We start from the raw sequence: 14,723 nt of genomic DNA on the forward strand, positions 1-14,723 counted from the left end.
CATTAACTGAAGTTGTGAACTGTAAATTAAACTAGTGATGTATTCTGACCTATGGGTGCAGTGGGTGTTCAGTTTTGAAGTTTATCGCCTATTGTTCTGATTTTCTTGTGGCTAATTATTTCGGTGTGTATAAAAACCCATGATCAACACTCCATTCTACAGAAATTTTCCCTCTGGTTAATTTGTCATCCAAGATATTCTTAGCAGCGCTGTGAAGGGCCTTTGTTTGTCTAGTGTACGAGTCAAACAAGTATACTTCACAGTAAATGTACTGGTGCTAATGTACGTCTATGACAAATATAAAACCTATGCAGTTTTTCCCTGTTGAGCACCAGCTATGAGAAATTAAATGTCAGTTTGATGAATTCCTGCAAACACTGGAGCTCAGCTTCATTCACCTTAAGATTTTAACCCTCTCTAAAATTTCAGGATCAGCCCAGACACAATTCAAAGGTACAATTCATGTATGGCTCAATGAAAAAACATCTATAGGAACGCAGCCATTATAGCGACTAAATTACACTGTTGAGTCAATTAACACAACTGTAAGTTTAAAAATTTCAGATTAGAAAACATGGACAGATAGACAAACGGAGGGTTACAAGTTTATTGTCAAGGTCTTGACATCTCAGAATACAAAATGCAACATGTGAGCCAACTACAAGCTGTTCCAGTCGTGTGACCCCTGAACCCTGTTGTTTTTTTTTTTAATTGCACTCTTACGCTTGATGTAACTTATGCTGTAAGAGGGTTACTTTCTTAGAACATATCTCAGCTAAGGCGATGGAATGTTTAGTCCACCTCCTCAATGGTGGGGCCGGAGGATCCACCACCACTTGGGGGAGCACCACCGGCTCCACCAAAGCCGCCGGGCATGCCCTCGGGCATCCCACCTGGCACGCCACCGGCACCTTGGTACAGCTTAGTGACGATGGGGTTGCACACCTTCTCCAGCTCCTTCTGTTGATGCTCATATTCATCCCTCTCAGCCGTCTGCAGAACAAGGAAACGTCAGTAATCAGGCACACGTCACGTCACCAGGACAGAAGAGAGGAGCAGAATATTTACCTGGTTCTTGTCGAGCCAGCCGATGACCTCGTTGCACTTCTCCAAGATCTTCTGCTTGTCCTCTTCACTGATCTTTCCAGCGAGCTTTTCGTCCTCCACAGTCGACTTCATGTTGAAAGCATACGACTCCAGGGCGTTCTTGGCCGACACCTTGTCACGCTGGACGTCATCCTCCACCTTGTACTTCTCAGCTTCATTGACCATGCGCTCAATGTCCTCCTTGCTGAGACGACCTGGCATCAAATAGAAACATTAACATTTAATCACCTGTTGTCGGGAGGAAACTGCAGCTGTGCTTGTGTTAAGTAGCATTTATTATACCCTTGTCGTTTGTGATGGTGATCTTGTTCTCTTTTCCAGTGCTCTTGTCCACAGCAGAGACGTTCATGATGCCATTGGCATCAATATCGAACGTCACCTCGATCTGGGGAACACCACGAGGAGCAGGAGGGATGCCCGTCAGTTCAAACTTGCCCAGCAGGTTGTTGTCCCTGGTCATGGCACGCTCACCCTCATAGACCTGTTGGAAGTGTGCTGGTTAGCTGACGATATAGGGACACGTTCCTCTACAGTTCTGACAAGTAATAATTTGCTCAGACAACCACGGAGACGCTGGGAGACCTCTGGTGGAAACTGAGTGACAGGAATAAACGGCATTGTTGAATCCTATGTTGTGCTAACCTGAATGAGCACACCGGGCTGGTTGTCGGAGTAGGTGGTGAAGGTCTGGGTCTGCTTGGTGGGAATGGTGGTGTTACGTTTGATCAGGACAGTCATGACACCTCCAGCAGTCTCAATACCCAGGGACAGAGGGGTGACATCCAGAAGAAGCAAGTCCTGCACATTCTCAGACTTGTCACCAGACAGGATGGCAGCCTGGACAGCTGTAAGACAAAACCAACAGCGGATTAACCTTCGCACAATTATCTTAACTTTGAAAGTTGAGTGACGAGTGGCTGTAATTGTCAACTACAAATATGCTGATCTCACTGTGCAAGCAGTCAAGAATTAACTTTTGTCCATAATTTGACTGAAAAACTTACCAGCTCCGTAGGCCACAGCTTCATCTGGGTTGATGCTCTTGTTGAGCTCCTTTCCATTGAAGAAGTCCTGCAGCAGTTTCTGGATCTTGGGGATACGGGTGGAGCCACCGACCAGCACGATGTCATGGATCAGCCCTTTGTCCATCTTGGCATCACGGAGAGACTTCTCCACTGGGTCCAAGGTGCCGCGGAAGAGGTCAGCGTTGAGCTCCTCAAAGCGAGCCCTGGTGATGGAGGTGTAGAAGTCGACTCCTTCGTACAGAGAGTCGATTTCAATGCTGGCCTGGGTGCTGGAAGACAGCGTGCGCTTTGCCCTCTCACAGGCGGTGCGCAGACGGCGGACAGCTCTCTTGTTGTCGCTGATGTCCTTCTTGAACTTGCGCTTGAACTCTGCGATGAAGTGGTTGACCATGCGGTTGTCGAAGTCTTCCCCACCAAGATGAGTGTCTCCAGCAGTGGACTTGACCTCAAAGATACCATCCTCGATGGTCAAGATGGATACATCGAAGGTGCCGCCACCGAGATCAAAGATGAGGACATTCCTCTCTGACCCAACCTGAAATTATGGGCAACATTTTATAAACAGCTACAAGTCAAACGTCATCAATTTGTTAATTAACAAAATTAAATTTCGGTAGTTTTGTTATTCACCTTCTTGTCCAAACCATAGGCAATAGCAGCAGCGGTTGGTTCGTTGATGATACGTAGAACGTTGAGGCCAGAGATTGTGCCAGCGTCCTTGGTGGCCTGGCGCTGGGAGTCATTGAAGTAGGCGGGCACTGTGACTACAGCATTGTGGACAGTCTGAGGGACAAACAAATACAAAAATTAGAATGATTTCAAATCACAGGACATGTGTTTTCAGGGCTATGCCGTATCACTTACTTTTCCGAGGTAGGCTTCAGCAATCTCCTTCATCTTCGTCAGCACCATGGAAGAGATCTCCTCTGGGTAGAAGGACTTGGAGTCACCCTTGTATTCAACTTGAACTTTGGGGCGGGTGCTGTCGTTGATGACGTTGAATGGCCAGTGCTTCATGTCCGACTGCACAACCGCGTCGTCAAATCTGCGGCCAATCAGTCTTTTGGCATCTGTAAAAAGTGTACAGTTGGTTTTGCTCAAAAATCCAGACACGTCTGCAACAATGTTACTTTTGGTATGAAGAACACTCAGACATCCAAGGAAGGAGTTGGGCCATCTTTGGTCTTTCGACCTCTGGTGGAAACTACGAATGGCAGGAAAATCGTCATCACAGTGTTTCACAGGATTCGAGTAAGATCATCTGCCGTTGTCAGACTTGTATCATTCTTGTTTTGACACTATAGGAATTAATGGACTGTCCATGTTTATGGTGCCAGTCACATCATGATAAATATGGTTGTGTTGCCCAATATTGTGATGAAAATTCACATTGCTGCATATCAGCAGGTTTGAATGACAAGAATGACACAAGCTCACTATAGTACAACTGTAACCCTTCAATCTTACCAAAGACTGTGTTGGTGGGGTTCATGGCAACCTGATTCTTGGCCGCATCTCCAATCAGCCTCTCTGAGTCTGTGAAGGCCACATAGCTGGGCGTGGTCCTGTTGCCCTGGTCATTGGCAATGATTTCAACTTTTCCATGCTGGAACACACCAACGCAGGAGTAGGTGGTCCCAAGATCAATGCCGACAGCTGGTCCCTTAGACATGTTGCCTAATAAAAGGAAAATAGTACGTTAATATAGATAACAGTAGAAAGATTATGCAGTCCGAAATCTGTTTGACACACCCAAGTGACTGCGGTAAACTCTGACTCAAAGGTTAAAAACTGTGCGACACAGGGCGAGCCCTCGTTGTGGTTAATCACCATTTTAAATTCTGCTCAGCAGCCAACCAGCTCCTGTGAAATTCCAGGTAAGATATCAAAGTCTGTTAGAAATCCAACTTACTGACCAATCAGATCACTGGAAAACCAGCATTATAAGTCTACAGAATCCTGCCTGGGACAAAAGAGTTCAGAGTAACGTGACGAATAATAAAGAGCAGCAGATATTGAGCTCACTTCAAAAAAATTTCATTGTGGTTTTGTTTTTTAATCATATTTTCATGTTGCTTAGTAGGAAGTCAAAGAGTTTAAAAAATGTATCTATTTATAATTTTATTAATTGGCTAATGTTTGCGTCCAGATTCGAGTGTTGGTCGGTGGTGGAACGTTTTGCGACAGTGCTATCCCCAACTTTCACCAGCAGGGGGCCTCATCGAGCTCTGATTCCAGAAGCTTCCGAGTAATAAACCTTCTTTCCATATGCGTGTGATCGCAAACCTTCCCTACGCCATCACTACTAAGACTGAAATACTGCGGCGGACCTCAAATGGTGTAGCTTCTAAAAATACGCCTTTATTTTACCAAAAAACGACTCTGGCACCACAAGGTTCAGCCATTTCAACTCAAATTGAAAGGGATTCTTGAACATTTGTTCAATGTAGCTTTTTTAACCAAGCTAGTGACTACGAGACTAAGTCACCCTATGGATCTAATATCAATAACTGTATAAAAGAGTGCGTGTCGTCTAAATCCGACCATGTGAGAATGACTCATCGAGTCTATCACGCAGAGTTTTCAAACCGGAAATAGGACAATTTCAAAATGGAAGCTATAAAGATAAAAGCAATCACCGGATATCCACTTGACGATGTACGAGACAAACCAAAGCAGAATTCACACATTAATTTAACTTGGGCCTCAGATCGATACAAGAATGCTTTTGTTCTGCGAGCGGAACCGGAAGTGCGGTGAGTTTTTCGCTGCATTGACGCTGGTTGTTCGAGAACATTCTCGAACGCCGCCCCCTCCCCCACTCTGCTAAGAAGCTAATTACCGTTAGCTGACGGACACGCGTTGTGCTCTTGATCACAGCCCTTGAAAAGGGAACACGAAACGTAATCCTCACCACCGTTTCTCGATTATGTAGTTAACGTTTATGTATTCAGGCCATTTTCAGCCAGAAAATAGCGTCGGTTGATGACCGGCGTCGATGGGCGAACATTGCCAGTGAAGCGATACACGATATTGTGAGTTTCACTGAACAGTTCACGCTGTTTAAGATTCATCCGGAGAGTACTTACCGAATTGTTGGCCCGCGGGTGCTTTAAGCTGTTGTGTTGGGGTGGAATGGACAGCGGCGCGGCGAGGCTGACTGGTCCTGGCCGGTGTGAGAAGGAAAGGGAAGTACGGACGGTTATCGGAACTTTATATATGCCTGGCAAAGCAGCCAATCACAGATCGCGTCTTTCAGTCTTGTCCAACGGTCAGCCAATCCCACAAGGATGACGCTATTGCGGGTTCCGCCTACGTATTTCCTGTTTTACTTTCTTGGGTTTTGTAATCGCTCTGAATGACCGCATGGCTTGACAACCTTGTAACTAGGCAGAACGATCCTGTGGGTTTTATATACATCAGATCTATTCACGATTGACACTTTAAGTTTAATTATTTGATTTAGGAATTATTAGAATTGAAAGGGAGAAACTGTATATAGACTTTAAGTACAGACTATGAAGGAAGCACACACGCGCGTGCACGCAAACACACACACACACACACCCACACACACACACACACACACACATACAAATGTACCCAGTCCTCTGGCCTAACACATCACCATGCTCTACATTTCATAGGTTTCTGTTTCTATATGATTCATCTGGTGAGTGGGAAGTAGTGATTATAATTCTAATAAAGACAAACTGTCTTACGGGGTACTTTAATCGTCATGAGTACGCTGTTATTTCATGAAGATGGTACTTGGGATATATCACCACCTGACGCCACACAAAAACTGTAGCTAATTTGTAAAAAAACAAAACAGCATTAATATTTCCCTTAAACATCATACATGTCCAATCAAAGGAGGCTCTGGCAAAATATAATTTATTTGTACACGTAAAAAAAAACTTTACAGTATTTATTCAGTACAGAACAGTACTACAATTATAAACAATGTGTTACCACGTTATTTTCTGCGTAAACACACAAAAAAGGGTGATTGTGATCCTGAGGATATTATTCTGTATTTTAGTTTTTATAGCTCTGTCTCCTTGATGGCTGAAGACTGTTGCAGTGTTTGAGGTTGAGGTTGAGAAGTATGCTCCTTGTTTGCGCTCTCTGTTGCCGACACAGGGCCTGTTTTTGACATGATCCCTGTTGGTTTCTCAGCGACATACTGTGTGAATGCCATGTTAGACAGCCCTGAGGAAGAGAGAGAGAGAGAGGACATGTCACGGTCAGTGACTGAGAGCAGGAACAGGTTCCCTGTTTGTACACCAACTGTGGAAAGACGAGTGTTGTCACCAGAGACTGCTTTAACTGCACGAGACACAATTTGGCGTGGTAGTGTTATAGCAGTGAATTAACAGAAGGGATTTGATGAATGAATTAGTTCAGGAACGAAATCAAGAAGGCCTGGTTAAAGTGCTTGCTTGTTAAATATCATAACACTACAGATGCCATTTTCCCTCAAGACACCACAGTGTCCATGGTGTGTGTCTATGTGTGTGTGTGTGTGTGTGTGTGTGTGTCAGTTTGTGTGTCAGTTTCTAATATATTTAAATATACATAATGTTTTAAATATGTAAATTACTGCATTGGTTTCCTTTATCCAGCGTCTTCATATATACATGTTGGCATAAGGAACCTTTATTTCAAGAGCAAAAAAAGTGTCTTTTCCCATGGCTGCCATCAGTGAGCAAACACTCCCCACCTAGCCGTGTTTTATAAACTTCAATCAATTCCCGAAGCTGAAAGTTACAATCAGTAACAATCACACTCCGTTTCAGCACATAGCAAAAATAGTTTCTGCAAATGATCCATGTTTTAATCCAAAAAGTTTGTCATGGGAGCCAAAGGAATTCAAATCTTTGCAGTTGTATTCGAGTCTCTGCCTTCACAAATGTGTCTCGCTGCATTTCCGCTTTATTCTGACCTATGAGCTTTTAAAGCATATATGTGCTGAATTATCAATGTACCTCTTCGCCCTTGTTCTTTGGAGCTCCTCTCCTCCTGGCTTGATTTGGATTTACTGCTCTCCTCTGACTGATCAGTGTCCTCATTCTCTGTAACAATAAAAACTGTCATTTGTTTTAAAAAAACAACATACATTTTAAAAAGAATGTACATGACTTCATGGTATAATTAGATGCCCACAAAGAGAGAGTCTATATGTTTGATTAAGGTTATGTTTCTAGACACACATATGAAGCAGAGTCCAGAAATAAAACTGACTAAGGATTTGCTTAACACATCTCTGGCCCAGCCCTGTGTAAAGATCAGACTGATAGCAGCTGCAGGCTGATACTGTTGATGATAATATGTCATGCCGAAACTGGGAATATCATCTGCTCACCTCGCTTCCAGGCGACATGTGCCCTCCTCAGCTTGATGGCAAAGAAAAGAACCACCACCAGAAGACAGAAGATCAAGCACGTTACAAGGAAGACGAGCAGCGACGGCCTTCCTTCCCTTCCTGCCTGCATCCGTGAGTCATCACTGCTCCCTGGAAATGGACAGAAGGAAACCTTAATCATGTTTCAAGTCTATTACACATTTTCACCTTGTGCGCAAGACAAGGCAGTTAGTGTGAAGTTACCTGTTCTATTTCTGCCTGTACTGTTGTTGGATGTAATTCCTTCTGTTGTCTCAGATGCAGATTTCCAGCCTTTGGGGAATTATGAAGAAGGAAGAAACAGTGAGTCACACAGACTTGAACGAGCTGCTTCAGCAAAAGTCAACAACCACACTGTATTTCTTCAGAATGACCACTAGGTGGCATTAGACAGACGGTTGTCAAGTGTGACTTCACATGTAATCTTACAATGCAGAACACTTGATATGATACAGTGTATATGTTGTGGTGTTTTTTTCTGACAGCGTTAGTTGAGCCTGATTATACAGAAGTGTTTGTGTTGCTCTACCAAGAATGAATACATTTGACATCATGAATAAATATCAAAAGGTGGATTTAAAAAAAAAGGTAGGTTCGGTTTTGCCTGAAGCAACTGAAAGTTATAGAACAAGAATATGAAAACAAATTTCCGGGTGTGATATTGGACCACAAAATCTGCTGGAAAAACCACAAATCAAATATGTACGAGCAAAGTTGGCAAGGAGTAATGCAGTCCTGGGAAAAACAAGACACGTTCTGGATCATGTGGCACTGTATACTGTATATTCTTCACCTGGATTACTGTATCTCAATTACTGTGTGGAGGTTTGGGGTAACACCTACAGAAGCACCCTACAGTTATTATGGGTATTACAAAAAAGGGCCATAAGAAGAGTGAATAATGTTGGATATAACAAAAAAAAATTTACAGTCACATGCACTGAAATTCATGTATCTGGTCAAATTGAGGACAGAACAAACCATTTACAAAGCAAGAAATAATTTACGACCTGGTAATATACAAAACATGTTCATGGTCAGAGAGGGGGTGTTATAACTAAAGAGGAAAACTTAATGTGAAACAGCGCTGCGTGCACACCACTCATAAAAGTATGCATATCCATTCATACAAAGTAAAAAAATCAGAGAGTTTAAAAAGCTGTACGAAGAAATTATTCTTGAGAGATACAGGAATGAGGAAGTTGAATTTAAAGCAAACTAATGGGGATTTTGTTGTAATCTGGATTTTTTTTTCGCTCTCTTACTTTTTTTTACACTTGGATATGATATAGAAAAAAACAGATTATTATCAGTATTATTAAAAGTATTAATGTATAGAATGGGAGTAGGCCTGGATAAGCATGTTGCTTCTCCTATATATATATATATATTTATTTTGATTCCTTATATCATTAATATATATTGTATTTATTATTTCTATTTTTTTTAAAGTTCCAAAAAAGTATTTCAATTCAACAATTTAATTCAAGTCAATTCAAAAGTTATTTCTGAAAACAGTACGTCTCTGTGTAACCTCTGAACCCAAAGGCAATCACTCTTTGACCAACTGGGTTTGTATCTTTGCTGATTCTCTGTACACTTGATACCACGGAAACACTCTTCACCCACAACGAGTCTCAGTTCCATGCTCAGAATATATGAATACTTGTGACACACGACACCGTGAGACTTCCTTCACAGGAAACAGAACTAGAGTGGGGGTTCAGCAACCAAACCTCACAAGCTGTCCGTTTGTGTGTGATAATTTACATTTAGAAGAGTGAATACGGTTAAGGGCTGCAGTATGATGTCAAAAATCATTCATGGTTCATTTCATCATTGCATTACTCTCAGAGTAGAGGTTACTTTCATTTTTAGATAGTGAATAAATTCAGATAGCAATACATTTATCCGTACCAGTCATCCATGTTATCATTTACAGTTTTATCTGATGCAACATTTGTTCTGCTTTATAACGATGAAATAACTCTTTACTACTGTTTCCTTTTCGTGTTCCTCTTCACATCTCTGCACGTCATCCGACATGGAGTATTTTGTCACTTCGCCATGAAAATCGCACACAAGTGAAAACGGTTTCACTCACCAGTCGTGCTGAGACGTGAGCCTGTGACCCTGGTGGCTGCTGTGACCGTCGCTGGCTCACTGGAGGAAGACGGGTGATCGGAGGGAACAGCTGATAACTTAGCAGGGCTCTCTGATGGAGGCCCACTCGTGTCTGTGGCTGTAGGGTACACTGCTGTTGTTGTTGTTGTCCCGTGTCTGGACCCGCTGGTTGTTGTTCTTGGCACCCTGGCTGACCCCGCTGACCCTGCAGGCTGAGCTGTTTCAAGCCTCCCACTCGTGGTTGTGTGGCGGAATTTTCTATCTGTCACAGAAAACAAGGGGGTTGACATTGTTAATGAGCAGAAACTTCAGCATTCATTTAATGGGGAATCAAAGAGAAGATCCATGTAGACAAAACATTTTGAGTGCACCATCTGTTTTTCCCCAGTTTGACTCAGATTACAGGAAACCAAACACTTTACAATATGCAGAAAGAGGAAATTACATAATCTGTTTCTAATGTATTGTTTTTTGGTCAGTCAACTTTCAACGTCTGGTGGTCTGGACAGTGTCATGGAGAAGAAAAACCTCTCCAGTGCTTTCCCCTGTGTGTCATGACACACTACGCCTTCATTGTTCCTCAATATCTCCCTTTATGCAGTATGCAGAAGTGATTTCAAGTAAACAAGTTTTAGTTCAATGTTATTCCTTTTTTGTTGGGTGGTGAATATTGGAAAAGAGATTCTCTGGATCCTATCTGCTTCTCTAAAGTTGAGTCCGATTGAAAATAGGAGCAGGGTGCGTGTCAGTTTGTACTCACAGTCTGGTCCAATTTTGACAAAGTTCATCAGGGGCGGTGAGAGCAGGGCCGGGTGGCGAACAAGGCATTTCACAGTCACCCTCTTCTCCACTGGGTGAACGTGTAACATGGCCATGGAGACATATTTTCTGTCTTCATGACTGACTTGGGCATGGGCTGCAGAGGGGGGACAGATGTCGTTAAGCAGGGGAGCCAGGCCTCGGACCAAGACCCTTCCTCATACGACATTGCTGAGACCTTTTAATCTAGTGGCCTAAGTGAGCTATGTCATTGAAGGAAATTAAAAAAATGAATGTATGGATAGTTTATCATGGCTTGAAACCAACCTGCCAACCCACTAAACGTGGGAACTGACTACCGTTACTGTGGCAGTGACGGTGTCTGTGGTTGTCTACTTTTGATACACCTACAACAGTGCAGTGACCAGTATGAAGAGCTGGGTGTTGAAATGTACCTGCTCTTTTAGTTGCCACTGCTTTATGCTATGTTCTGAACTATTGGATGAAGTGAAGTATGTATCAGAGGGTCACGTTGCTCATTTGACCTCTCTAAAACAGCCATGCTTACATGTCAAACATATTGCAATGTGAGTCGATCAATTTATTGAGTCGCCAACTCACCCAGAACTTCCGGCCCACGATCCATTTGCCAGGAGATCTGTGGAGGATGGTGGTTCCCCTCAGCCGTGCATTTTATGACAAGCTTCCCCTCGTGCTCTACTACTTTCATCATAGGATGGCCTTTTAAAAGAATCGACACCAGAGCTGATGATATCACAGTGTTATGAAATTCGTCTGACAATGTCATAGTGGCGGCGGCTCAAGGTTGAGGCTCCGGTGGACACGTTATTAAATCATAATAATAATAATAATAATAATATGATCCGTGATTGCAACATGACACACACTCACCTAACACCGTCACCTCCACTTTCCTCTCTGTTGTGTGGTGGTCATAGTGAGTACATGTATAGTTGCCTCCATCTTTGAAGGTGACATTGGAAACACTGATGGAGAATTCTGAGGCAGACAGTCTGTCGATTCTGTAGCGCTTATCCTTCAAAGCTGGAGACGAGTCAAAGAAAAAAAGTGTTTGACATTTTTCATGCAAAGTTTACTGGACCCAAACACCAGCTAATTAAGATCTCTGTTAATACTGTACATGCGTTGTTAGGAATGAAGCATATATGTCAGACATGTCCTGACCTCTATTGCGATTGAAGAACATAATGTTTCCCTTCGGGTTCTTCCACTCCACATTGGTCTTGTGAGCGTTCGTGATGGGGCAGCTTAGGTGGAGCGTCTGACCTTTCTTCACGGTCACACGCTGACACAGTGCAAGTGAAGCTGCAATCAAATAAATAGGAACACTGACGTCTTTTGGAAACATTCACACTGGGAGCAGAGAATCATCTCCACACCACAGTTTGACACGTAACATTTGATAAATGGTGAACCGACGACTATTGGAATTAAAATACGAACAAAAAAAGGAATAGGAATTGACTGAAATTAGGTAAAAGGGAAAGTGTGTGTGTGTGTGTGTGTGTGTGTGTGTGTGTGTGTGTGTGTGTGTGTGCGTTCCTCCCTCACACACAGAGGTGTCCAAATTCTAAACCAAGCTTTGACTCATCTATTCCTCCGCACCACGGCCCGCAACTTTGTGTGTGTGTGTGTGTGTGTGAGTGGAGAGTGAAAGGGTAAAATAAAAAAAAGTTCTTCACTGCATCCCCCCGCCCCCAGTTGCAAAAACGAGCGGCCCCCTTGATCTGATGCATGTTCTGTTGTGACAGGAAATTATGTGGTCAGTGCTTTGGAGGTAAGACAAAGTACGAAAATCTGCAGTGGGTCGTTCACATGGGCTTTAGAAGACTTTCCTTTCCTATGACGAGCTGTTTGGAAAACACATTTGTGGGGGCATGTTGACACCAGCCGCCCGGGCATCAAGACTTTTCTCACGTGTGGGTTAGTGTGACATTCATTTAACTGAACATTGGAACAAATGTATGGAAATATGTAAATAAGTAAATAAATACATAATAGTTTTTTCTCAAGACTTTTTTTCTTTTAAAAGCCTATTATTATTATTTTAGTCCTCATGAAATAATATATGCACTGTAAAATATTGATATCACACAAAAGGGAGGTCATATACAGTATGTATTTAAACTAAAATATGATACAAATGTGTATAAAAATAGTACAACAAGAGTTGTAATGACTCACATGAAACCTACAAAAATCTATCGTCTCAAAAAGCACAAGCTCAGACAAGAGTGACTTAAATAACCTCTGTAACTGTCATATACAAAGAATTCATAAGTAAAGTCATCACATGCAGCAGGTTCGTCTGCAGAGTTCAATGATCAGATTCAGTTTGTTGCTTCATTTCAGAATGATCTGCCTTTCGTATAAAAACGATGCCAGTAAAGGACTCACCATGTACGAGGAGCGTGGAGACGGCGAGCAGCAGCTTCACTTCCATCGCAGTCGCTCACTCACAATCACACTGTGGCGCTTCCTCATCACTCGACGAACTTGTACTCTGCCGAGGGACCTTCCGTGACATCACAGCCCTGTGGTTTCCACACACTTTTATTTAGGGATTCTCATATGATACCACCAGCACCACGGTGAAAGTAAAAGGGTAACGGTTCAAGATTCATGCCTTGTGAGCTCATCCTCAACGGAATGATGTTCTTACACCAACCAACAATTACCTCATTGAAGGAAGAATAATATTCAATAAAATTCTTGAATGAACAGTTTTTGTGAGATAGCGAATGCTAAATGTTCAGAATACTTCTAGGGTGCTGGATTTAACTAAAAGACAACACTTATGGACAACACACAGTCATTGGTCAGAAGACCTGGGGGACTTCTGTTCACATTGTTCAGGGAGCTTTTAGAAAAATACCAGTTGCTGAAGTTGTCCAGATGGCGTAGTTGGTTAGTATGTTGGTCACAGTTGGGTTTGACCCAGCTTGAACTTCAGACTGGGGGACTTGGGGTGGGCCTCCACATCACTGCGGTAAATGGCTGTGTACAGATCTGTGGTCGACTTAGTGAAACCTTCCTGCGGGGGGCTGGAAAGTCTTTATCACACAGAAAGCTGTAAAGGAAAGTACCAGCCCTCATACTCAAAAAAGCATCAACTGTAAATCCTCACAATGTGAGCCGTGGCAACGTAAGACAGTATATGCATTCACACACACCCAGTGAGTACATGACACGCATGCGTGAGGATATATCCCGCTGACTCTCCATCGATGATTCATTTTACACCATTCACTGAAATAACTCGGCAACATCTACGAGATGGATTTGCGCAAACTTTGGAAAGCTTCACAGAAACGCTAGCATTGCTGTGAGTCTTGTTACACTTTGAGAAAAGAGGCCCGTCAGCACAAGGGCCTGATGCATACGTGAAGATCAGAACTTTGCTTAATGGATATATTATAATTATACATAATAGACACAACCGCAAGCGTCTGTTCACTTAGTTAAACAATTATGTTGAGTGTTTTAATGACTATTAAATATCGACCTCAACACTCAAACAAACACAAAACTGTATATTTTTATACACGTGGTATTTGTTGCGTCCTTGACGTCTGTTATTTTCAATTGGGAAACAACATCAGGCTCTATCATTTCTTCCTCGTTGATCCGTGTGAATGAAGTTATTCTTTTGGATTGGCTAATGGATGTTAACCTTGAAAACAACGTCCATTCCTGTACGGTGGTGCTGTCATACAACCCATGCAGCTGTTAAACCTTTCTGCTAAATACATATCTCATAGAAGATTCCAGAGTTTATAAAAATTCTGTGTTTTGACATTAAATCAAACAGCATGATTGTTTTATTGTATAAAAGAGACTGCAATATGATGATGATAGTGCAGCAGCACTGAGCAGCTGCAGTCACCGAGTTACCGAGACTCATTAAAGACACAACCACTTTTCACCAGAGCACTGTAAAAAAAAAATTCAAACATTAGTATATTTGGCAGTGGAAGGAAAAATCACCCAAATTAGTATGCCCCTTCAAAATTAATTTGTAGAACAGCGTGTGACATCTTTTGTATGTTGTCACCTCCAGTACACTATGGGATGTGATCTACAACAGGATATGGTAAATATGATTTTGTGACATTATGAATAATTGCTGTTTTAGTTTGTCTGATGTTGATGCTCATACAGTTTACTTAAGTGTTGCAAAACTGTTAAATGTGAAGCCGCCACGTATTCAACTGTTATGAATTTATTAAGGAAACAGTTTGCTCTCTGGAAGTGTTAAC

At 42.4% G+C, this 14,723-nt stretch overlaps 2 protein-coding genes, 1 long non-coding RNA gene and 1 other non-coding gene across 5 annotated transcripts; 1 reads left to right on the top strand and 3 right to left on the bottom strand.

The window, feature by feature from the left end:
- Nucleotides 1-593: 593 nt before the first annotated feature.
- LOC118301350 (heat shock cognate 70 kDa protein) lies at nt 594-5,375 on the bottom strand. Its single transcript, XM_035626777.2, has 9 exons — nt 5,222-5,375; nt 3,600-3,809; nt 2,997-3,202; nt 2,763-2,915; nt 2,112-2,667; nt 1,750-1,952; nt 1,390-1,588; nt 1,069-1,301; nt 594-993 (listed from the first exon to the last, which is right to left on the bottom strand). Exons 2-9 carry the CDS (start codon nt 3,802-3,804, stop codon nt 793-795), a joined length of 1,956 nt encoding a protein of 651 aa, XP_035482670.2. The 5' UTR covers nt 3,805-3,809; nt 5,222-5,375; the 3' UTR covers nt 594-792.
- On the bottom strand, nt 3,277-3,369 carry LOC118301666. The gene has a single exon (XR_004790356.1). It is a non-coding gene; the product is annotated as a small nucleolar RNA SNORD14 (small nucleolar RNA).
- LOC118301357 lies at nt 4,441-7,989 on the top strand. The gene is made up of 3 exons (XR_004790293.1): nt 4,441-4,888; nt 7,512-7,632; nt 7,798-7,989. It is a non-coding gene; the product is annotated as an uncharacterized LOC118301357 (long non-coding RNA).
- On the bottom strand, nt 6,014-14,707 carry LOC118301351 (cytotoxic and regulatory T-cell molecule). 2 transcript variants are annotated; one of them, XM_035626778.2, is made up of 11 exons: nt 13,340-14,707; nt 12,862-12,998; nt 11,629-11,769; nt 11,335-11,487; nt 11,044-11,163; nt 10,424-10,579; nt 9,644-9,925; nt 7,744-7,812; nt 7,501-7,650; nt 7,124-7,225; nt 6,014-6,347 (listed from the first exon to the last, which is right to left on the bottom strand). In XM_035626778.2, exons 2-11 carry the CDS (start codon nt 12,905-12,907, stop codon nt 6,181-6,183), a joined length of 1,386 nt encoding a protein of 461 aa, XP_035482671.2. In that variant the 5' UTR covers nt 12,908-12,998; nt 13,340-14,707; the 3' UTR covers nt 6,014-6,180. The 2 variants fall into 2 exon arrangements, with proteins under 2 accessions (XP_035482671.2, XP_035482673.2); XM_035626780.2 differs by having other exon boundaries at nt 7,124-7,210; nt 12,862-14,393.
- Between the last annotated feature and the right edge of the window lie 16 nt (nt 14,708-14,723).

The sequence above is a fragment of the Scophthalmus maximus genome, chromosome 2 (assembly GCF_022379125.1).
Source record: "Scophthalmus maximus strain ysfricsl-2021 chromosome 2, ASM2237912v1, whole genome shotgun sequence".
In the NCBI taxonomy this organism is placed as follows: Eukaryota; Metazoa; Chordata; class Actinopteri; order Pleuronectiformes; family Scophthalmidae; genus Scophthalmus; species Scophthalmus maximus.